The sequence below is a fragment of the Rasamsonia emersonii genome (assembly GCF_000968595.1).
Source record: "Rasamsonia emersonii CBS 393.64 chromosome Unknown ctg1118621760282, whole genome shotgun sequence".
Lineage (NCBI taxonomy): Eukaryota > Fungi > Ascomycota > Eurotiomycetes > Eurotiales > Trichocomaceae > Rasamsonia > Rasamsonia emersonii.
The window spans coordinates 32,270-54,854 of NW_013563106.1; the positions used below are offsets into that span (position 1 = coordinate 32,270).

The 22,585-nt window shown below is 52.6% G+C and overlaps 4 protein-coding genes across 4 annotated transcripts; 1 reads left to right on the forward strand and 3 right to left on the reverse strand.

The window, feature by feature from the left end:
• Nucleotides 1-236: 236 nt before the first annotated feature.
• T310_5435 (Endoplasmic reticulum-resident kdel protein) lies at nt 237-1,663 on the reverse strand (the record flags this gene model as incomplete). The annotated part of the gene is made up of 2 exons (XM_013471697.1): nt 237-658; nt 709-1,663. 2 exons carry the CDS (start codon nt 1,661-1,663, stop codon nt 237-239), a joined length of 1,377 nt encoding a protein of 458 aa, XP_013327151.1.
• A 2,024-nt stretch (nt 1,664-3,687) lies between these two features.
• T310_5436 (20S cyclosome subunit (Cut9/Cdc16)) lies at nt 3,688-6,018 on the reverse strand (the record flags this gene model as incomplete). Its single annotated transcript, XM_013471698.1, has 2 exons — nt 3,688-5,864; nt 5,922-6,018. The coding sequence occupies 2 exons, from the start codon at nt 6,016-6,018 to the stop codon at nt 3,688-3,690; spliced, it is 2,274 nt and encodes a 757-aa protein (XP_013327152.1).
• A 1,728-nt stretch (nt 6,019-7,746) lies between these two features.
• T310_5437 (mRNA splicing protein Yju2) lies at nt 7,747-8,742 on the forward strand (the record flags this gene model as incomplete). The annotated part of the gene is made up of 4 exons (XM_013471699.1): nt 7,747-7,768; nt 7,830-7,870; nt 7,931-8,034; nt 8,091-8,742. The coding sequence occupies 4 exons, from the start codon at nt 7,747-7,749 to the stop codon at nt 8,740-8,742; spliced, it is 819 nt and encodes a 272-aa protein (XP_013327153.1).
• Nucleotides 8,743-9,396: 654 nt separating this feature from the next.
• Nucleotides 9,397-21,396, reverse strand: T310_5438 (Histone acetylase complex subunit Paf400; the record flags this gene model as incomplete). Its single annotated transcript, XM_013471700.1, has 5 exons — nt 9,397-10,080; nt 10,133-17,791; nt 17,890-21,003; nt 21,069-21,226; nt 21,345-21,396. The coding sequence occupies 5 exons, from the start codon at nt 21,394-21,396 to the stop codon at nt 9,397-9,399; spliced, it is 11,667 nt and encodes a 3,888-aa protein (XP_013327154.1).
• Nucleotides 21,397-22,585: the final 1,189 nt, after the last annotated feature.

Genomic DNA, 22,585 nt, shown 5'->3' on the forward strand with positions numbered 1-22,585 from the left:
CAAGACCGGTCAACATGCAATGAGTACTCCGTAGTATACATTAAAACGAATATGCAAAAAGATAAGATATACAGTAGAATCTGTATAGAAGAGAAAGAGACGACAAACGCTTTCTACCCAACTTGGTCAATCGCCCAGCCAATAACTCCAGACCTGCCCCAATGTATGTGTATGTGATGTGTATATAAGATCTCTATAGTCATCCGGCTTAGAAAGTCCCGCTTTCTAAACCGCTGTCAACTCAGAGCCGTGAAGTCATACATCAACGGACTCTCCAACAAGACAAACGACTCGTAGCGTAACCCCCGCTCTTTGCGGTCTCGCTCCGACCAGAGAGTCACATTGCGGTTCGCAAACACGGTCGCATACCCTTCAAACAGCGCTCGCCAGTAGCAGGCTTCCGCCGCCTGTGTCAGGTATCGCTCCCGGAACGTCTTGACGCTGTTGTTGGCAATGCGTTCCGCCATCTCTGGGTTCTGGAGCAATGCGTCCATCTTCTCCGGCAGATCGGTAAAGTTGCGCTCCACCTCGACGTAGTTCTGGCGGGGACCCTCGGAGACCAGCAGATAGTGATGGTGTTGAATGAATTGCAATTTATGGATGACTATCACCGACCGGCAGGCCTGACGATATTTCAGACCAGCTGAATAAGACCGACCTGTGACGGGTCAGCTCGTTCTAGGACAGCAGAACATTAGCCCACCCTACCTTCGACATGCGCAATAAACTTGTAGTTGCAATGGTCTTCCATGCCGATGACATTCGTCTTCTGATACCAATCCACCTGCCGCACATCGTCCCACGGCTTATTCCGCGCCGCCTCGATCAACGCTCGCCGCAATTTGGGGGCAAAGCTGGGCTTGCCCCGCCACACCAGCTTATCCTTCTTCTCCTCCCAGGGCAGCTCGTTCCGCTCGATGCGCTCGACAACCTGGTTGTACGGACCGATGCTGTTTTGGACATTCTCCCATGCCCAGAAGCCGAAATCCGGCATCAACCAGGCGGCCTGCTCGCTCGGAGTCCGGGTCAGCACCCAGACGGGATAGTCGGGCTTGGTGACGTCGTCGATGCGGTCCTCGATCGAAAACACGAACTCGATGTTGGGCTGATCGGCGCGGTGGGGGGAGGCGACCAGCGCCCGGTGGATGGCGCTCAGCACGCCCAGGATCTTGCGTCGATGGTCCTCCCCCTTGGCACGGGTGGAGACGACGTACAGTTCGCCGTTGTAGATGAAGGCCCTAGCCATTCCCTCGTTCAGCGGAATCGCGTCCAGGTCGTCCATGGAGATGCCACGGCGGGCCTCCCAGTAGGCGGTCGCACGCGCGATGTCTTCGAACAGGCCCGGAAAAGCCGCCTGGCACCGGTCTCTGTCGAGGCCCTCATTGCGATCGTCGCGGCCGTATTGGAACGTCCACTTGGAGGCGGAGGACGGTTTGTAAGTGGTGAGCTCGGAACACTCGAGACAGCTGGCGCATTGGAAGGTGGTCGAGCTCTGGCAGGCGCAGTGTCCGGCGGGAACAAACTTGGCCAGGAAGGGGTTGAGATGGTAGCGGTCCGAATTGAAGCCCAGCCAGCTTGAATAGAGGAAGAGACAGGTGGTCGCGGTGGTCAAGCCCAGCAAAATCCACAGAAAGCCCCGTCGGAGCGACCAGAGACTGGCCATGAGGAGGATGATGATGTCACGTCCGCAACGCCGCATCTCGGTAAGGCTTTCATCCTCTTTTTCTAGATCTGGTTATTTCGGCTCCTGTTTTCCATCCTTTCGTCTTCTTTCTCCTCCGTCTGAAAAGACGAAAGAGGGAATGAGAAATGCAGGGAGTTCGAGCGAGGAGAAACAAGAGTCGGACTTGAGACCGGGGAATGCACAGGCCACCTGGAGTGGGACAGGTTCGCCGGACGGCACATGAAGCGTCAACGGTCAGATTGAAACCACGGCTGGAGCCGATTGATGCGGATCGTATCTCGAGGACCACGCTGATGGACGTGATAGACGGTGCCTAGTGTAGTAGGCTAGTCCTGTTCAGCAGCCCTTCCGCCTAATCTAGTGTCTTTAGGAGCTCTAACGTAGCCGAATGCAAAGTGCTACGAGATACGGACGATCACAGGGGCAGTATACACCAGGTATACACAACGAATCTCCCTTTTTTTTAAAAAAAAAATTCAGACGTCACTCTCAACCAACTTGACGTCGTCATCACCTCTTGATGGGGTCGAAATATGCTTTGGCAACGAAATCCTCCTATGACGCCCGGTCACGAGAGTTTGCTAGTTCCCGCAGAGGAACTCTTGGCGGAGCGAAGATCGTCGTCTAAAAATATTTTCTTTGTCGACAGTCGACACACTTCAGAGATCTGATCTGGACGGAGTACAGTACAGTGATGTCCAACAGATCACTACTCCGTATTACTCCCTATGTCTGGTGTACTCCGTACGCTGGACTGAAATCCTATTCCGTACGCGTCATTCCCCAAATCTCCTTTTCCACGACGTCGCTTGGAACGTCTGCCAAGACCCCGGCATGGAAGATCGGATACGCTGTCCAATCGGATTCGGGCTTGGCGGGCTGGCTGCGTAGTCGGTGGGGCTTGTTTCTGCCGACGCGCGGTGGTATGCCAGCTTGCCTGTTCGGATGGAGATAAAGGTTTGAGGAAAATAAAAATCATTGATGGGCGTGATAAATAATAAAGTACAGAATACAGAGTCATAGTACTCCATATGGAGGAGAGTGTTTTCTGAACCCTGGACTGTATCTACAGGCATCATCGTCCTGGAGGCGCTACTGTACGCCGCGGTACCTTGCATGCCGGCCCTGGATGAAGCACGTGACACCGTCCACTTAGCGCCAGGCACGTGACTTGCCTTTGTATACTTCATCAGAGATATCATCAAGATTTGTCAGTAGTGGAAATCGTTAGAGAAGAGCTTTGAAGTAGGCTTGTCCCTCGATAACTTTGGAGATGCTGCTATACCACTGGCCGGAGTTAGACGTCTATCTATCTATCTATCTAGTTAGGCAATTAATCCATCATAGAACAGCAGACCATAGGACTGACTCATGTCCTTAAAATGAAATAAATAAAGCAGCAAGGAGAGAGGGGATATTACCCAGCAAGTCATTCATTATTCATGTACAAGACTCAGTCCACCTAGGCCCCTGGGGGGTTGATAATTAATTGCTACCTGAAAAACAAAGGTAATCAACTTAACGGCATCCAGATATTTATCTTGAAGAAAGACACTACCAGATGGAGCACAACTCATACTCTACTGTACAGTAGGTAGTCCTTCTGCAGTATAATAATCCGGACATTGACTCTTTATTTTATTTTATTTTTTTCTAACGAGTATTTACCAATCACTCCACAAACTTACTTCCCTAATCTCCATTCCGATTGATAAAATTCAAGGCCATAAAATAAATTACTCTCTTCGTCAACGATCACTGATTGAACAATCAGATTATTATGTATGCATGGTTCTGTGCAGACAACGCCCGTGGGAATGCACCGTAATCAAATCAATCCCCTCCCTTCCTTTTATGATTCATAGAAAAATCACTGTAAAGCCATCCAAGAAACAAGAAACGCCGCTCGCCATGCATGCAAGATCTTGTACAACAACAGAAAAAGAGCAACCAGCCAATGGAGTTTCTTTCTTTCTTTCTTTCTTTTTTTTTTGGTCGACTATTCAACCACCGTCTCTTCGCGTTCGACGTGTCGGACTTCGTCGACTGCTGACCGGCCGTGATGACCCGCGAGTACGGCCCTCAGCTGCCTCGACCTCCATCTCCCGCGGCACATCCACGCCTCCTCCGGCTCTCCTGGTCCGTCGAGGTCGGACGCGGCCAAGCGCTCGACCCAGCAGTCCGTCCGCCTCCTGGTCCAATTCCATCTCCACTGTTTCTTCCACCGTCCCCGGCCCCGACGCCTCGGCATCGACCACCTCGTCCGTCCAGCTCTCTTCTACGAACGGCTCCTCTCTCGTCCTTGCCGATGCCTTTCCTTTCCCTCGTCCGCTGCTGCCAGATCTCTCTGCTCGTGGACTCTGCTTTCCTCGTCCCTCCAGTGCCCACAACTCTAGTGCGCGAGAGAGCAGGGTCCCCGCGACGCCGGCACCGCCCGCCGCATCTCCGCCGCTGACCCCCAGCACCCTCACAGCTTCATGCAGTGCCGTAACGGCCTCCATCGTCCGGCCAAGCTCGAGATACACCAGACCACGAGAAGTGTGAAGAGACCCAATCAGACCGCGGTCCTCGTATCCGCCCACCCCTGACGATGGTGCCGCACCACCCAGAGTAGTACTATACCCGGTTGAACTTCCCCCAGCGCCAATTCGAAGACATTCGTCAAATTCAGCCAAGGCCTCTTCAAGACGACCCAGACGGCGCAACGCGTGGCCCAGGTTGGCACGCGTGGCCACCCACGCCGCCGGATCGCACTGCAGGGACGCAGCCAGAGCCAATGACTGACGGAAAAGGTCAGCAGCAGCCTCCAGGTTGGATTGGTGGTAGAGGACGACTCCTAGCTCGTTGAGCACGAGAGGATCCCCACCCAACGGAGGAAGACCGTTCGAAAGGCTGCTTGGAATCGTGGACAGCGACCCGGAAGGCGAACCGGACGACATGGCGTAAGCCGCAGATAAATACTCGTGAGCCAGGGACATATTATTCAAAGCCAGATGCTGCATGCCCAGGAACAACTGCGGGAGATGACTGCCCTGGAACAATCGAGCAGCAGTGCTGTACGCCGCAATAGCCTGGTCATGCTCACCCTCAGCAGCGAAAGTATGAGCAAAACCAATCCAGGCGGGTGCCGAATGCGGATCGAGAAGAGAAGCCTTGGAGAAGAAACGACGGGCTTCAGCGATTTTGGCTACAGAGAGGTAGTAGACTCCAATCGCCAGATAGCTGTAGGATTCTTCCGGCGCGTTATCGGCCAGAGTATGTGCCAACAAAAACAGAGCATTTGTCTGGCCGGTCTCGTAGAGACAAGCGAGGTGAAGCGGGTAGACGGCAGGGGAATGTCCCAGATTCTGTACCTGGTGACCGGGGGATGACGACAAGACAGCTCCGGACTCTGGGGAGGAGAGAATGGAGGAAGTGAGTTCGAGAGCTTCATGAAATCGGCATTGAGTGTAGAGAGCCTCGGCGCGCGAGAGCAGGATGTCTGGATTATTCGCTAGGTTGTAGTGGGTCGAAAGGGTTTCGGTCGCGTCGGAGAGGGCGGAGGGAGAGGAGTATTTGGAGAGACGAGTGGTATACAGCATCTTAACGAAATGGGCGGCCTCTTGCGACACGGACGGGTCGTTTGGCACGGTGATCGAGTCAAAGTCCAGCGACTCCAGAAACTCGAGTTCCTCGGCGGGGGACATGAGCGAGTTCTTCATGAGTTGGTCAAACGCTTCAAAACACTGGACGTCAATCCGGACAGCGTCCTTGTAGCAGTCGCGTGCGCGATCGAAGGCGTTTTGTTTGGCGTAGCAGAGCCCGCGCAGGTAGCACATGGCGGCCTCGAAGCGGATGTTGTTGGCGTCCTCCCGTTCGCGCTCCTCGCTTCGGTCGACGCGATCAGACCGGGAAGCCGTCGTCTTGCCATTGCGGAGGGTGACATGGCTGTGTCCGTTCAGATGCTGCAGCTTTCGGCGGGCGTGGCCGGCGCTGCTGATCAGATGGGTGGGGTTCTGCTCGCCCAGGATGGACAAGGCGGCGTCGAACTTGTTCTGCTTGATGTAGCAGTGGGCGGCCAGGTACTTGCACGAGGTGCTTCGCGAGATCAGGTCTTTGCGAGACAGCAGAGCCAGGGCGCGCGTGTAGTTGTTGTTGTTGAAGTGGACCTGGGCCAGCCAGAACGCATCGGCGTCGCTGTCTGCGGACGACGCACCAGATTAGAGAGGGAGAACAAAGACGGGGTAGAGAAACTCACTGGTCAGAGCCAGCACCTTGTCGCCGATGTAGATGGCAGCGTCATGCTGACCGCGATTCAGCGCATCCTGGCGCCAGTTGCGCAGGAACTTCTCCATGTTTACTAGCTGTCAAGCGCCACGCGGGGAACGGTCATCGACTGGAGAGACTGTGTCGGGTGCAATCGATCATCAGGCGACAGAATGGGAGACGGTATCGCTGGTCTTCAGAAGCAATTCATGCTGGTGTGGTGGGAGACAAGGACAATGACTTATTTCTTATTCTTCTGGTGAGCCTTTCGCAGGCGCGACGCGGCATGACTTTGGCGGCGGTGAGTGGCCCAAGCGTCCGCCTGGACTCGGCATCCCGACAGCAGGACAGCTTCAACTAGCTTCAATCCTCACAACATCCACGAGTTGTGACATTGTCTCTACGAGTGATCTCCAAATACATTCAATGTACACGCAATGACGAAGAATACTACTCATGTACCATAATTATGGACACTACGAGTCAGGTGAAAAGATCTAGGCTCACTGAGGATTCAATTGCTGATCTGCCAAATGTAGTCTGTGCCAACTGATCCGGATACTTCTAGGAACCCGAAACGCTCCCTTCCATGTCCGTTCTGATCCAAATCTCGATCCTGCAGCATTGGTTCTGCAAACTTAGCGAGTGGTCCCTGCTGAGGTTACAGTTGAGATCGCCACATACATGCTCTAGTAGCCGTCCTTGGTGGAGTGTTTGGCCTTCCACCACCAGGTGTCCTTAATCGATACGCTCTTCTTGTATGGGTCTTCCTGCCGAGGTTCCTCGCACTTCGAGCAGAGTCTAGATGAAGTCACGTATCTGTCCGGTTCCAGGGTGTCGCATGTGTGTACACGCATGCAGTCTCGGGGCTCTCGGACCTGGTGGCCGCAGCGGTAGTCGACGACCTCGAAATGGCACATATTGCTTCGTAAGGTTGTCAGAGTAGAGCGATCGAGATGTCTTGAAGTTCAACAATCGAAGTGTGTCACTGTTGGGTGTAGGAGTGTCTGTTAGGGACCTGGCCATCGATGGCAGCCATCAAGGCCTTTATATGTCCGTCATTATCGCTGAATTTGAAACCTGTCGGAAGTTTCCGTCCAATATTGGTTGATGTGGGCACATCGCATTCAGATGAGAGGGCAAAACAGCGGCATCTTTCAAGAGACGAACGTTTTTGTTTGGAAGAGACCGTTATATACCGGCTCTTGCCGACCATTTTGGCAAATAATATACTATATCCGATCAAACTCTACTGGAATGACAAATTCCTCGTGTAGAAGAATGAGGAAATAAGGAAACCTAAAGATCATTATTTAGAGCACAATCATCAGTTAATTTGTAGGTTGGATTGTTTTGGTCGCTTCCTTCGTTCCATGTTTGCTCCTGCTTTCTTTCATTGCTATCTTATCTGTATGGCAAACCACAAGATCAATATCAGACAAATAGAATTACCAATAACCTGCATTTAGTTTGATCTGTCAATCTAGTAAATTCACATCTGTCTACTCTGTACACTGTACAGAAGTATTTTAAGTACTCTGTACAGAGTACAGTAATCAACTTCCGCAGACTCCTCCGATTGGTCCGTGCGGGCGCGCTACCGCATCGGGAAACCAAGGCTGATCTCCGATATCCCGCCTCCGCCACCATTATTATCAACGGCAACGACAACGACAATACCACCACCATCACCAAGGCGACTGGATCACAGCTGCTTCTCTATTCTACGACCTCTGCCGTTGTTCAGACGGCCTTTTTAACAGATTCATAAAAAAAAAAGGAAACCCTGATAATCATCCTCAACCACCTCACCCACCATGTCGGAGCGCAAAGTCCTCAGTATGTTCTTCCTGGACAGAATTCAACCTGGAAAAAGACAGTTGCTAACCACTTTAAACAGCCAAGTACTACCCTCCCGACTTCGATCCGTCTGCGATTAAGGTATGTTGTATTATTCCTTTCGTTTCCTGAGCATGAAATGTGCCAACTAACACCTCACAGCGCGTTCCCAAGCACCTCCGCCCAAGCGGTCCCAAGCTACAGACGGTCCGACTTATGGCACCCTTCTCGATGCGCTGCGAGCGGTGCGGCGAATATATTTATAAGTAAGTGTACACACGTTCGAGTCAGCAGAGGAAGCTGGCTAACCGCGGTTCTCCAGAGGGCGGAAATTCAACGCGCGCAAGGAAACGACAGACGAGAAATACCTCACGATCCCCATCTACCGTTTCTACATCCGCTGCACGCGATGCAGCGGCGAGATTACATTCAAAACGGACCCCAAGAATATGGATTACGTCTGCGAGCGGGGCGCAAAACGCAACTTCGAGCCCTGGCGCGAGAACAAGCCAGACAACCAGCACGAGACGGAGGAGGAGATCCTCAACCGGCTCGAGCGCGAGGAGAACGAGGAGCGCGAGCAAATGGAGCGCGACAAGATGGCCGAGCTGGAGGAGAAGATGCTCGACTCCAAGCGCGAGATGGCCATCGCCGACGCCCTGGACGAGATCCGCACGAGGAACGCCCGCATCGAGCGCAGCGAGGCCCGCGGCGAGGAGGTCGCCCTGTCCCACGTCCGGGACGAGGCTGAAGAGGCCCGTCGGAGAGAAGAGCAGGAGGACGAGGAGGCCGCGCGGAGGGCGTTCATGACCGCCGCAGGCGAGAAAGTGAAGCGGCTGGTCGACGACGAGGCTGACGGCGGGACAGCAGCCGCCAAGGAGACAGCGCCGCCGCCGTCCTTCGCCCGGGTCAAGAAGCCCAAGAAACCATTCGATGCCGGGTTGGGCATCAAGAAAAAACCCTCTCTCGTGTGATGAACTCGTTTCATATCCGACCATCCATCCTCCATAGTGTACTTTTTTTTTCCCATAAAGGCGACGAGGCGTTATAATTACGGCTAAAGGGACTTGTTTATTTGATTTGTCTATTACTTATTAAGAGGGACCGGTTTTTACGAACAGCATGACATGCTTAAGTTTGATTGGTTGTATATAGACTTTTATTTGTGCATGTAATGAATTAATTGATGTTTGGGATGATCAGGATGATTTTTTTTTCATTCCCATTATCATACATACATACATACTGTAGTGCATAGTACATAGCTTCTTAAATTGAATTGAATTGAATTCAATGAACGCAGAACTCCCATGAAATAACAACAGCAGCAACGGAAACAGAATCAAAACAGAACTAAAATAAAAAAACATTTTTTTGTGATAAACCATCCATCCCGACCGTATCATTAATTAATTAGAAATTCATCATCACCTTGTCCAAGCCCCATGCCATACCGTAACAAATAAACGCCATGCCATTTTCTCGGAGAAGAAGGGTGAAAAAGAGAAAAAAAAATATGTGACTAACTGACAGAGATGAACGAACGCAATTGATTGCGCACCGCAGACAACAAGCACCAGAAATCCCCAACCAACGCCAGAAAGAAGAGGGAAAAAAAAATTCCATCCTCACAGATACGGCATCCAGAGAGCATCGGCCGCTGCCAGATATTGCGGGTTGACTGCCCTCGAGACCAGGTCGATGGTCGTCTGGTTCGCGGGAAGGTTGCCTTCCGGTGGACTGGCCAGGCTGACGGCTCGGTTGACGATAATGTCGGTGTTGTTCTGGACGAGCTCGCGGAGCTGGTGTTCCGGCAGCGCCCCGCGGTGCTGCGCCGTCGCCCAGAACATCATCTCGTCGCGCACGAAGATGCTCAGCTGTTGCTCCAGCTCGTGTCGCGGCTCCGTCAGGCAGCGAGCGATGGCCATCAGCGAGCAGGCAAAGACACCTTCCATTGCGATGGGCCCCATCAATGTCTGGATGTTAGGCGTGAGCCGGAACGGCACCTGCTCGGGGTTGTAGAAGAACGCCTTGGCCGGATTGATGGTCGGAATAAGCTCGGATCCCCAGATATCGCCCGTGGCCCGCGAAATCAAGATCTTGTTCGGGTACCGATTGCCCATGTGCATCACGTAGGTCATGAATGCAATCGCCGCATACTGATACGAGAACTGGCGCCGGAACAGCCAGAAGTCGTCGTAACTGGGGTACGTCTGCTGGAAATAATCCAGCACGATATTGTTTGGGACCCATTTCTCCTGGATAGCCGTGAGGATCTCGGTGCGGAGAACCTGCTGCTGCTCAATAGTGCGCTGCCGACAGTTAGCATCTAACATCCTGAGACAAACTCCTACTATTACTCACGTTCTGTTTCATCTCCGCCAGGGACCTCATCTTCTCCATCGTAAAGAGCACTGGCTCATCCTTGTTCATGCCCACTCGTCTGCAGTAATCTTCGTAGATGCCTTGCAGAGAGATATACGAAGGATCATCCTTAACCAGACGAATGTGCGGCGCCAGAGGGATCATAAGAGGAAGGTGGAAGTACAAGTTGCGACGTCTGCTCTCCTTCCGCTTGGCGAGAATACCATTGAAGATACGGAAGAGTTGCAGAATGCGCTCCTCACGCCTGCAGTGACGGGCAGCCGGGTGCTGTACAGCAAATGGATGGATGCTGCCGTCATGGCCCCGGATCTTCAGCCGACGGTGGCAGACGCCAATTCCACGAACAAGATCGACGTCAGGCAAGAAACGATCGATGCGCACAAAGTCCTGGTTCTTGTCCTTGTGCAACAGATACTGCCCAGGAACCTCGACTTCGTCGAACTTGAGGAAACGGAACTCGCTCAGATGTGGTGAGTACACCTCGAGGAACTGGGACTGAGGGCGACGGTCAAGCTTCTCTTCAAACTTATCCCGCCATTTGCGCAGCTTCTGGATGTACTCATACATCGTGGGTTTCTTGACCACAAAGTCCGCCTCGAAGGACTTGCGGATATGTCCAGGGAGAATGGTCTCCGCAAACCGAGTGATGTTGGCTTCTGTGGCTGGTGGGAGCTTGAAGTCCTGAGCGTACGAGCCCGGCATGCGGCCGACGTATGCAAGGCCATCGTTGAGCAGAGCGACAATGAGTCGATAAGCATCCTCGTCAGGCGGACACTTGAAGTTCTTGTGGATCTGGTCGACCATAGTTTCCATCGACAGAGCCAGCAAAGGGAATGCGGTTTTGAGACCAGCCATGATTTCTTCGGAATACTCCCATGGCTTCTTGAGAGGCTCCCTCTGCGGCTGCTCCTGTTCGCCCGTGGTCTGCTGGCCTTGTCCCTGAGCTTGAGGCTGAGGTTGAGCTTGAGGTTGAGCTTGAGCCTGGCCTTGTGCTTGAGTTTGGCCTTGTGCCGGTCCCTGTGCCGGAGCCTGCGTTGGGGCCTGCGCTGGGGGCTGAGTCTGAGCCTGGGTCTGAGCCTGGTTCTGAGCCTGAGCCTGACCTTGAGCCTGGGCTTGACCCTGAGCCTGAGCTTGGCTTTGCGCTTGGGCCTGAGACTGGGCCTGAGCCTGGGCCTGGGCCTGATTTTGCGTCTGCGCCTGTCCGTTGGCTTGGCCATTGGACTGCTGCTGCGCGGGCTGTGCGTTCGCATCTTGCGACGAACCATTGACATTGTTGCTCGTGGCCTGCTGATTCTGCGCTGGCGTTGCTTCCCCAGTCGACGTTCCAGGTCTGGATCCAGCCTGAGCCGCCGAGTCGGCCTTCGGATTCGGCGAGGCTTGTTGCTGCTGCTGCTGCTGTTGTTGTTGCTTGGCCCGGTTAAGTTTCTCCTGCTTTTGGTCATGCTGCTTCTTGATACTGAGCATGTCCTCCCGGTTCGTCCGCAGCAGGAAGAATAGCGCCTGAGGATACAGCTTGGCGATCTTGACGAGCACCGCCTTGCAGAGACGCGCCTCGCGATGAGATAGACTCGTGAGCAGCTGCGGGATAAAGGTGATCCAGTACCACACCGGGGTGTCGCCTTTGAAATTCTCGAACGCACTGGCAATGCGGCCTTCCTCGTTGTCCAAGCTCAGCAACCAAAGGATGCGACTGAGCAGTTTCCTTGACTTGGAATTCTTGTAAAGGCCGGCCGCCTCGAGATAGCAGCTCACAGCGTTGCTGGCCAGTTCGTAGTCGGTCGGGTCAGCCTTGAAGCGCTGGTCGCTGTATTGGCCCCATTCAGCCCAGGCTTTGGCCAGTCGGAGGTCGTAGTAAAGCGCCACCCCAAAGGCCTCGTTGGCTTCGTTGACCTGGTTTAATTTAGCCAAGAACATGCCCTTGAGAGTGTAGAATTCGGCCTTCTGCTGAGCTCCGAAGTAGTTCAGGTTGGTATTGTTGATAACGTCGAGACCGCTGTTGAGTTCCTTGGGGTTCTGATAATGGCATTTGGCCTGCTCCCTCAGCTTCAAGAAGGCTTCCTGGATCTCAATGTTCGGCAGCGTGTAGATGCGGCTGAGCTGGTTGATGCAGACCTCAGGCATCTGGTGCTTGCGAGCTACGTGCGCGAAGCGATTGATGATCCAGGCGGTTTCATGGTATCCGCGGTAAGCATAGGAGTTGCTGGCGACGTTGTTCGTCTGAGGTGGCAACAGACTGAGATACGTCGCGTTAATTAGTTGGAAGATGTGCTGCCGCCACGTCACCAGATCCTGCCAGGCATTGATATCATCCCAAACATTTGGAAGACGGTCACGCCAGGTACCCAGAAGAAGTTTGAGCTCTGCGGACTTCGTGTCGAGATTCCTCTCGTTCGTCTGGGATAAGCTTGCACAAATAACACTGGCATCGTGCAGCTCAACGAGTTGCTGGAAGTGCTGCAAGATCGGGATGTGGGCATTGGTGATCCTCTTCGGCAGCTGATGCCACTTGCGAATGGAGAGCTGAATAGACTCATCGCAAATGTTGTTGAACTCCTGGATACCTTCCTTTTTCAAATGGAAATTCAGGAGCGCCATGAACGCCTGGAAGAAGGTCCGTCTCGGGGTTGGCGCGTCAGACACGGATTTGATCAAAGACTCCAATTGCTCGCGGTTCGACTCGCTTTGCCAGTTTTCGATATTCCTCCACGCAGCCTCCAAGAGAAGGTCGTTGAGGTTTTCATGCTTGGCAAAGTCGCTCAAGATCTCCCATTGTTGCAATTTCTGGGCACAGATGAGCCAGTGATCTTCCCACAGGAAGTATTCACCCTGAGAGAATGGCATAGCGCCGGAGCGAGCCTTGATTTGAGCACTCTCATACAACTGCTGAGCCTTGTCCCACATGCCGTGTTGTTCGTACGAAAGTGCGGCGTTGGTCTCAACAAACTTGCAACGCCGTCGCCAAGTACCATAGAAGAAATCATCTTCCTGCAGTCCGGCAAATACTTCGACCAGCGCGTCCAAGTTGCTCTCACGGACGACAGGAGTGTCGATGATTGGGCTATTTGCCGACTCTTCGAGATAGGCAGCGGTTGTATACCAAGCGTCATAAGTACGGCTCAAGTACTTCATGACATGCGGGGGAACTTTAAAGCGCGGTCTGGCCCTAACAGCACCCTCGAGAAGAGCCTGGACAACATTCGGCCGTCTGTCGATCTGTCTATGATGGTACTCGCGTGTAACCAAGGTTACCATCCCTTTTTCGAGGTCTATACGCTCTTCCCTCGAAAGGGTGGACCAGATAATAGTAAACAAGGTGGTCCACAGCTTGTACGCAACCTTGGGATCCGTGTGCTGCAGCTGGCAAAGAGGCTCCATCAAGTCTCGGGTTTTAACGTCTCCTATTTCGGCCATAAAGCGCTTGCGATCAGCAATGAAAGCCTCCAGCTGATCATCAACCATGACATCCCCCTTTCTCGGATCCTTCTCCACTGCGCTGAAGAGGAATGACAGAGGATAAACGGTGAAGTCCTCCGGGTGCAGTCGGGCAGGAGTCGTCATGTCGACAGAGCCCATTACCAGATGCGATGCCTGAGCTAACCAGAACGAATCGGCGAGCGTGTCCCAATTCTGCGATGTCAGAACGTAGCTGAGTCGAGAGCTAGCCGTCCGCGTCAGACTCCGATCGAATATGGTGAGGAAACGGTTCCGCATCTCGACATCCTGTGCTCGTGTGCCGATCAAAAAGGCATGCTCCAACCTCACGGTTAGCTCAGTGCGCGTGATCTTCGGATCCTCGTAGATCCTGATGACCAGATTCAAGAATTTCTTTAGCATTGTTTGATCTGGTCGAGACTCGAAGAGGAGCATCTTATGCAACACGGCAGTTTTCTCCTTCAGCGTAGGCCAAGACTCCGTAGAGTGAAAGATCCAATGTTCGACCATGCCCAGAATCTTGCTGCAAAGCTTGATATTGTGCGAGCGTTCCACCAGCTGCGCCAGGACGCTCAAGAACGGCCGTCTTTGTTCACCAAGATGGGACATGCGCACTGATATCAGGTCAATGGTCTTGAGGATAAGATCAACGCCAAGCTCGAATTCCTGTTGATCCGGCAGACCACCTTCGCTTGGTTTAACGCCGGGCGGATACTGGCCAGGGACTTGGTTATTGGCGTAAGCAGCCACGTGCTCCTTGGCCAGTTTTTGCGAGAATGCCTTCATCACTTGAAGGATGTGGGCATCCATCTCGGCCGGCCTGTTCTTGGACAGCGTCCACAAAATGTTCAGGCTTGAGATGTAATTGTTCGCTGACAGTCCCTCAGTGGCTATTGCGGACAGATACGTGACGAACTCTGACGGCGAGCTGTCCACATCCATGGCGTCCTCTTCCTCGGGCTGCTCTTCAGGTAGCGCATCAAGAACACGCTTGACGGGAGGCGGCAACTTCGGCGAGATGTCCATCTCGTCTTCCACCCCGTGAAGGCAGTCCTGGATTTCGGGATTATCCGAGCGCAGAGCCTTTTCGAAAAGCTTCTGAATCAACGGCAACCGATTGACGATCCAGTCATCCGGCTTCGCTGCAAGGAGAACACGCAGCACCTGCAACGTATTAATCATGCTTGTAATGTGCTTCTCATCCGGCTTTTCAGCCTTCTCTCCGGTAAGAATGGGCTCTGTGACTTTAGGATAGAGGTCGACGTCCAGATCGCCCCAAAACTCCGGCTGAAGCAGATTTCTCAAGAGCTGAACTGCCTTCTTAATCATCTCTCCAGTGGCGACGGGCGGTTGAGGCTTCGAAGACGGGAGTTCCCGAAGTTTGAAAGCTGGGACAGGGAACCGCTCAGGAACAGTGGTTATAAACGTGATGAGATACTTAATCAACGCGGCCCGCAAGTCAAGAGGAACCATGTACTCTGACCTCTCGCGCGCCATTGGAGGTGCCAGAGCGGCGGGGGACCCGGACGAGGCTTGGAGTTCGTCAAACTTCCGTTTCCTTAGATTGGGAGACTCTGGTGCACCACTCGCCGTGTTTCCAGAACCACTGCCACCACGGACCCTCTTTTCCTCCCAGTGCCAGATGAGTCCAATGAGATTGAGTGCAAGCTTCTTGCTCTCATTAGAAGGATTCGGAGGAGCCGCTATCTTGATCAAGGACGGCACAATCAGAGGCACGAAATGCTCTCTCGACTCGTAGAAAAGATCGGGCTGCCGCACAAGGAATTGGAAGATGCTCATGACCTGCTGCAGGTTCGCTGTCTCTTCTGCCAAAATCCGTCGAGGCCATTTCGCCCACAATGGATACCGAGCATCGGTCGCCTGCTGATTGTTGTTGCTACCGGCGATGATCCTCGTAGGCAGAACAGGAGCCAAGACATCGAGAGCCTGGGTGACAAGAGCTTTACCCTCGTTCTGATGCGCCCTCAACAGAGCAACATAGACCTGGACCACAATCTTGAACGGCGTTTCGTAGTGTGCGATAAAGTAACTGATCAGCACATATGCGCCGTATTTGTTGATAATGTCCTCCAGGCGAATGTAGTTCCAGGCGAATTTGATGATGTCCTTTCGTGACTCCTGGACAGTCTGGTGGTGGTACTTGATCAGCAAGGCTGAGAGCTGTAGCAACTCCATCCGGGAATGGTCGACACCAGGCTGATTGGACTCTTCAGCGATATCGCCCACCTGTGGCCTCCACAGTCGGCTTTGTATGGCTTCCGTCATGCTCTTATCCATGAGCTTCGGAGTGTTCGGCGGGCTCTTCCACGTTGTCTTGACATCCATCGCAAAGATAGGATTGACCAGGTAATGGAAAGCAAACGTCTTCATCTTCTGCGAACAATTGCGCTGACCATAAAGATCCAGGCAGCGCATGATAACGGACCGCCTGTAGTCGATGGATTCATTTGTAATGATATGTTTGTAAATGAACTTGGGGAACGCAAGAGTCCGTTTCAACTCCTCGGCGGACAGAGCAGCCATGACCTCGAAGAGGAAATCCAAATCCTGTGGAGACTCCGAAAGGTAGATCGTGAAAATATCCATCAGCTGGTCTTCGGCCTGTTCTACCCTCAAACGCTCATTAGCTGGCAGTTTGTCACTCCGAAGCTTGATCTCTAGATCCCGTCCGGCGCTTAAAAGCAGAGACTTCAAGTCCCCATGAGAGACAAGCCATCGCTTGGTCTGCTCATGCGTGCAGATCGAATGGACGACGTAGATTGCATTGATTGCAGCAGTATTCCTGCCATCCGATTGCTCCTGAGGGAAGGCGACAGACTTAAACCCTTCAGTGTCGGCAACCACAGCTGACCGCAGCACCCCACTCTCAGGATCTGCCAACACCTGACCGAAGAAGCGGCCATATCGCTCATCGTTGAAGCGCTGCTGGAAGAAAGCCCAGCTTTCCTTCGGGTAGCGGTTGAGATACTTCACAAGAGGCTTTCTGAACGGGCTGTTCGAAGTTCTGCGCAACTTCTCCTCTAGGTCCAAGACTTTGTTGACGAGGTGTTCCATAAAAGTCGTAGCTGCCGGGGGAAGAAGATGGAAAATATTGAAGATGGCCGCTACAATCTTCATAACCGGATTCTGCTCGACGAGATTAAACGACACCTTTTGCAAGGTGGCGTCATCAGCGATCATCTTCATATGATCTAAGAGCCGAGCACCGATCTCGACCTTGAAGTAGTTCGTCAGAAGGGTCAGGAGCCTGGCAAGTCCATCAAGCCCAGCAACGCTCAGCCGTTTCGGGTCTTGCAAGTTCATCAGAATCGGACGGAGGCCATTCTGAAGAAGATCCTTGGGCAGCTTGTTGGTCTGGGTGAGTACATCTCTGAGACCGGCATTGGCCGCTTCGATGATTTCGGGCGATCTCGAATACAGAGACTTGAAGAACACCGAAATGATGCGAGCACGGCTGGTATTCTGCGGAGTGTTCGCAAATTCCTGGAAGCCCATTGCCATAGAAAGAAGGCGGAGGCAGGCCACTCGCAAGTTGACGATCATCTCTGCGTTCTTATACTCATTGGGCTTGGACGCTAGAGACTCGTCGTCAGCATCAGCAAGAGCCAGCGACTCCAGCATCAATCGGTTCAGCGGATCGTTGAAAACGACGATGTTCTTGTGAAGACTCAGGCAGAAAGTGATCGCCTCGATAAACCCGATCTGAATGGGAAACGGCAGCGCGCGCAAAGGCTTGTTGAAGATCGACTGCAGCAGACGTTCCTTGACCGGAAACATGAGCTCATGGACTTCACAGCCAATCACCTCGGCGAGAGTATGGAAACTCCTTTGAGAGGCTTCCCGGACATGCTTGTTCATGTGTGAAAGTTCATAAATGAAGAATCCACAGAGAGTATAGAGCCGACTCTTCTCATTCTTAAGGTCCTCTTTCGAGACACCCTTATTACATCGCCGAAGAATGAGATCGAGAGTTTCTTGCGCCCGGATACGGGTACTGGCCGGGAGATCGGAAGGAGTGTCCTTGATGACATACATCAAGGCCCGAACAAACTCCGTTTGCCTCTCGAAGAGCCAAGAATCGCCGAGATCGAGATCGGTCGCTAGCAGCTGTATTCCAAGGCTGCCACCGGCCTTCGTGAACCATTCTTCGCTGTGGCAGCTATGGCAGAATACCCGACCGAGATGCTGGAAGAAAGGCAACTTGGAAGCCTTGTCAGGGCCCCCGAAAATGATACTAGCTGCCTCCTTCATAACTTCCATCCCCGCTTAGCTGCATCCCGTACACGAGGGTTGTCCGACGAGAAACAGTCAACAATCACCTCGGCGAGAACACGCGAATCCAAGTAGACAGGGCCTTCACCACTGGAGACATCGAAGGATTTCCGAGTGTGCCTTACTTGAGCGTACGCTCGACCCACCTCAACGACCGCAAAGTGTCGGCATACATCCGCGACGAAGGGGGTAGCAGTCTGTTCGAGGTCCGGGATCGTCGTCGCATAGAAGCACGCCTTCAAGAGCTTCTTGAGGGTCTCTTCTTGCGACAGCTTCTTCTGAATCGAACTGGATCGCTCAGACTTATCCATGATGTCAATAGGAGTCTGAATCTTGCCCTCCAGCAGATCTTCGGCTTGAAGGCGAAGAAGAGATCCCATGTCCTCTGGAAGGTTTTCAAAGCCGATGTAGAGCTTCAGTTGCGAGCTGAGCATACGATAGGCCTGCTGCTTATAGTATCCATCCGAGGCCTTTGCTGCAGGCGTCTTTGGAACCTCCAACAGCTTCCCGTAGGCGAGGTCGACTCCGATGTCGATAGGAAACGGTCGTTTTTCATTGGGTCCGATCAGTCGGATGTCTACACTCGGGACATCATCCGCGAACTGCTGGAATGACAGCTCCGGGGGGTGATTCAGGAATTTCCGGTTGCGACCGCCCAGCTTGCCGAGGATTCTCATGGTGGTATGAGAATGGAAATGGCTGTATGGGTGTGGTCGCAGATGATCCCACAGCGCTGTCATGAGCTCGTCCATGATCGGAGCCATTATAGGATCCAGATAATCGGCTGTCAAATTGTCGACACAGAGTTCAAGGGTTCTAAGGCCCTGGCCGACCAGATCTGAATCCGCACGGAGCGCAACCACGATCGGCCGCATCAAGTAGCTGAGATGGGGGAGCAGATGACTTAGACGAGCGGGAACAGTAAGCGTCAGCTCGACATAAAGGTCTCGCTCCTGTGGTTTGCGCGCGCTCATCAAGAGGTTGTTAAATGTCTCCAGAAGCATCTCCAGAAGGGGAAGCAACTCCTTGTACAGCAGCTCAAATCTCCCTCCACCAATACTGCGGAAGAGCGAGCGCAGCAAGAGGAAGTAATTCATCGGCTCTTCGGCTGTCACGGAAAGTTCGATGCATTTCGTGACAATCTTGGTGATGTGGGGATGCAGAACCTGCTCGTTCTGCACCGAGAAGAGCGTCACGGCCATGAACGAGAGCTTGAACATCCTCAGGAGAATTTTTGCCTTCGTCATATCAGAAGTTCCAACTTCGTGGATGCGGTCCATGAGGTACTGAAGAACCATGCCAGAAAACGCCGGTGACGTAGCTTCGCTCGCGAGGAAAAACTGCGGCAGATGGAGGAGGGCACCATGCTCAAGCATGAGCTCATGGAGATATGGGATCTCACAGTGGAAGACCTCGTGGAAAGTTGCGGTGTCTATACAGTGAAACACAGTTCCGAAGCTCTCAAGGAGCTCCTTCTCCTCCCTTGTCATCGGCGCAGTATACTGGCTGGCAAGGAACTCGAACGGCGAGGAATATTGGACTTCAGGCTGTGGCTGATCGACACCATAGTATCTGAACACGCGAGCACCTTCGTGGAAGAGTTTCTTGATCACCTTAACCTCTTCAGCATTATAGCCATAGGAGACCTCCGACCAGTTGATTGGGACGTTGCTGGGATCAATCTGAATGTGCGTCGGATTACAATTCTTCAGCTGGTGGAAAATGTTCTTCAGGCCATTGATCAAGTTTTTGAAGAGGAAGAGATTGTCAGACACAGGATCACCGCCGCGATCCCGAGGGTTCGACGTCTTGATAGGAACGGCCGAGAAAATATCAATTTCATCCCAGTCCGGAGGATTCTCCTTGTCGGCGAGATAGTTTTCCGGGGCAGAGTCAGCATTACGTTTGCGGTATGCTCGGGACACCTTCACCGCGTTGTCGAACTGGTGGTTCATAGCGGCAAATTTGTCACCAATAGCATCCAGGATCATGATCAAGAAATAGCGGGCTTCCTGCTTGTCTTCAAGCTTCGATATCTTCTCCGCCATGTTCAGCAATAACTTGGCGCTCATCGTCTGGAAGCTCGTGCCCGGAAAATCATCATGGAGATTCTTTGTATAGACTTCCACCGTCCGCCGAATCTGATCACGGTTGAGATGATCGCGCACATGGTGAATCAAATCCGCAAGCATGCTGTAAGCGAGCGGCCTCATAGTCTCATAGACTGTAAGGCCGTCCCCGATCAGAGTCCTCTCGTCCAGAAGCTCGTCGATCTTCTCCAGAAAGATCTTGCGATAGTTGAAGTTAATGATGTGCCGGATCGCCACGAGAAGCTCTTTCCTCGCACTGGATTTCTCCCTAGGACAGTCTTGCAAGAGGCGGACGACGACACTAGGCAAGGTTGGAAGAAAGTCCTGCAGCTGGTGGGCGTACATCCGCAGAAGATAAGCAAGAAAGCTCATTGTCTTAACTTGAGCTGTGATGAACTCTCCGAAGGCAGCCCGATTCTTTATTTCCTTGCAAACACCGGTGAATATTTCCCCCCGTGCCGCAGCCTCGGCATGGGCCCTCTCCTGTGGCTTGGCTTGCAAAAGTAAGATGCTTTTGATCAAAGGAACAAAGAGTTTCACATTAGCCGAGACGGAGTTGCGGTGCGCCTGAAAGATGGAGACAACAATGATAGGGCATTCCGCCAGAACCTTAAATGACTGCATACCCCTCTGCAGATGATGGTTCGCCTGTTGGTCGGGCCCTAAATCTGAGACAGACGCAGTTGGAGAGCTGGGCCTGGGGGACTGGAAATTTTGCGAGCTGCCCCCAGGCGTCGACGGCATTCCGGGAGTGGCACCCTGGGAGGGCGTATCAAAGGTGTCGCGGACAACCTGTTCCATCGTCTGGAACATTTCCTGGATAAGCTCTAAGAACGGCTGGACCCTGGAGGCGGTCGCCTTGACCTGATTCCGCGCCAAATCCATGATGGTTTTCATGCAAAGCACGGCGTTTTCCTCGTTCTCAACCCGCACGAGCTGCATCAGCATGTCCACCATGTCAACGGCATAGGGCTCGACGTCGGGGGAGGCCATGGGTAACCGGTGTAACGTCTCTAAGAGGCAGTTTCGTAATTTCTAAATCACCAAAGACGCATTTAGCCCAGCCCAGTCATCAAGATGCTGAAAGTACCGTCACCTACCTGCTCATAGGACATATTCGTGAACACCGGATCCCCCTTCAAAATATTTTTGAAAACAGGCCATAGCTTTGCCAGGAAGGTCGGGTAATTCGAACCCGAGCATAGAGGTTCGATATTGTCCCTTAGCTCGACCGCGACATTGGCCTTGGTCCTGACATCTGAACATTAAAAATGAAGTCAGCAAAGTAATCACCCATTAAAAGTTTCGCGATCAACAAGTTGTTTGATATGTATTAATGAAGCCAGTCGCGATAATGGTGACGCGAAGAGTCTTACCAAGCTTCTCGTCGCTCAGCCTCTCGGCGTAGATATCAATGTTTCGCTCCATGGTTGCGACCGCTTGCTTGCGAGTAACCACACCGAGAATTTAAGAAACAGATCCCTAGAAGATTTGCTGATCGACTGACTGCCAGGCCGTCAGGCCGGCCCTGTTTAGAGGTACCAACACCCTCTACTCAGTCGTGATTCACATGCGAAGAAAAAAAGCGACTTGTCCAAGGAGCCTGGAAAGATGCGAGCCGTCGCAGATGGAGTAAACACGGCGACTAGGGAAGGAGGGTTTAAATCAGTAAAAACATAAAAGGTCTCGTCGTCAAAGTAAATATTAAAACGAGTGGGATCCTGGGAATCTTAATTCACAGGACGTTGACGCAATTGTGTGAAGGCGAGACGAGACAATCGCCGTGATGGCGCGCGAGAGATTCACGTCTGGGCCGCAGGAAACCACTGCAGAGCACAAGAGTTGGGTGAACGCGGGCATCCCAGAGACCCTGAACAGAGCGGCTAGTCCTAAATAGGCAATTTTGCGGTATAAACGTTAACCCGTTCCGGTAGACGCGCGCCAATCCCGTCAGCGTCTATGGCGGCAGTGACAAGCGCCAGCCAATCATATACGTTTATTACAGCCGACATCCAGCCAGGGCCCTGAACAGCAGCACCTTAGGTAGGATCTAGTGAAGAGAGCAAGACCTTATGATGATTTAAGTGACTTAGTAGTAGTAACTTAATCAAAAAGAAAAAAAAGGTCCATTGGCATCTAGGACCACGGACATTAACGCCAGTCACACCCATTTTCCATACCCGAACAAGTGTCTAAAACAGAGTCCAACTCAAATGTGTGCTCAAGATGACCGCAGGTCCAAGAGCCTCGCATGGACCGCAGAGAAGTTATGGGGAAACCATGTACATGGAAAAAAGAGGAGAGGGGGAAAAAAAGGGAAGACGACAGGGGCTGACGCTATCGAACAGCAACAAAACAAAAGAAAATAGAAGGGACAGATGTCGGGAAATAATAACTATGATCGATGCACACAGCCGCTATGTCATTGCAGGGCACTGAAATATGAGACGTAAAACAGGTAGAAACAGTGTCAAAAGTATCCATAGACATTACTTGATCGAGTTGCTCCGAGACAGTGGAGGGGTCGGAACGGCGCTGGAGCCACCCCCTAGGGAACCGCGTCGTTCTACACGCAACCGAGACCCGCTGCCACTACCGCTTCGTCTTCTTCGAGAAT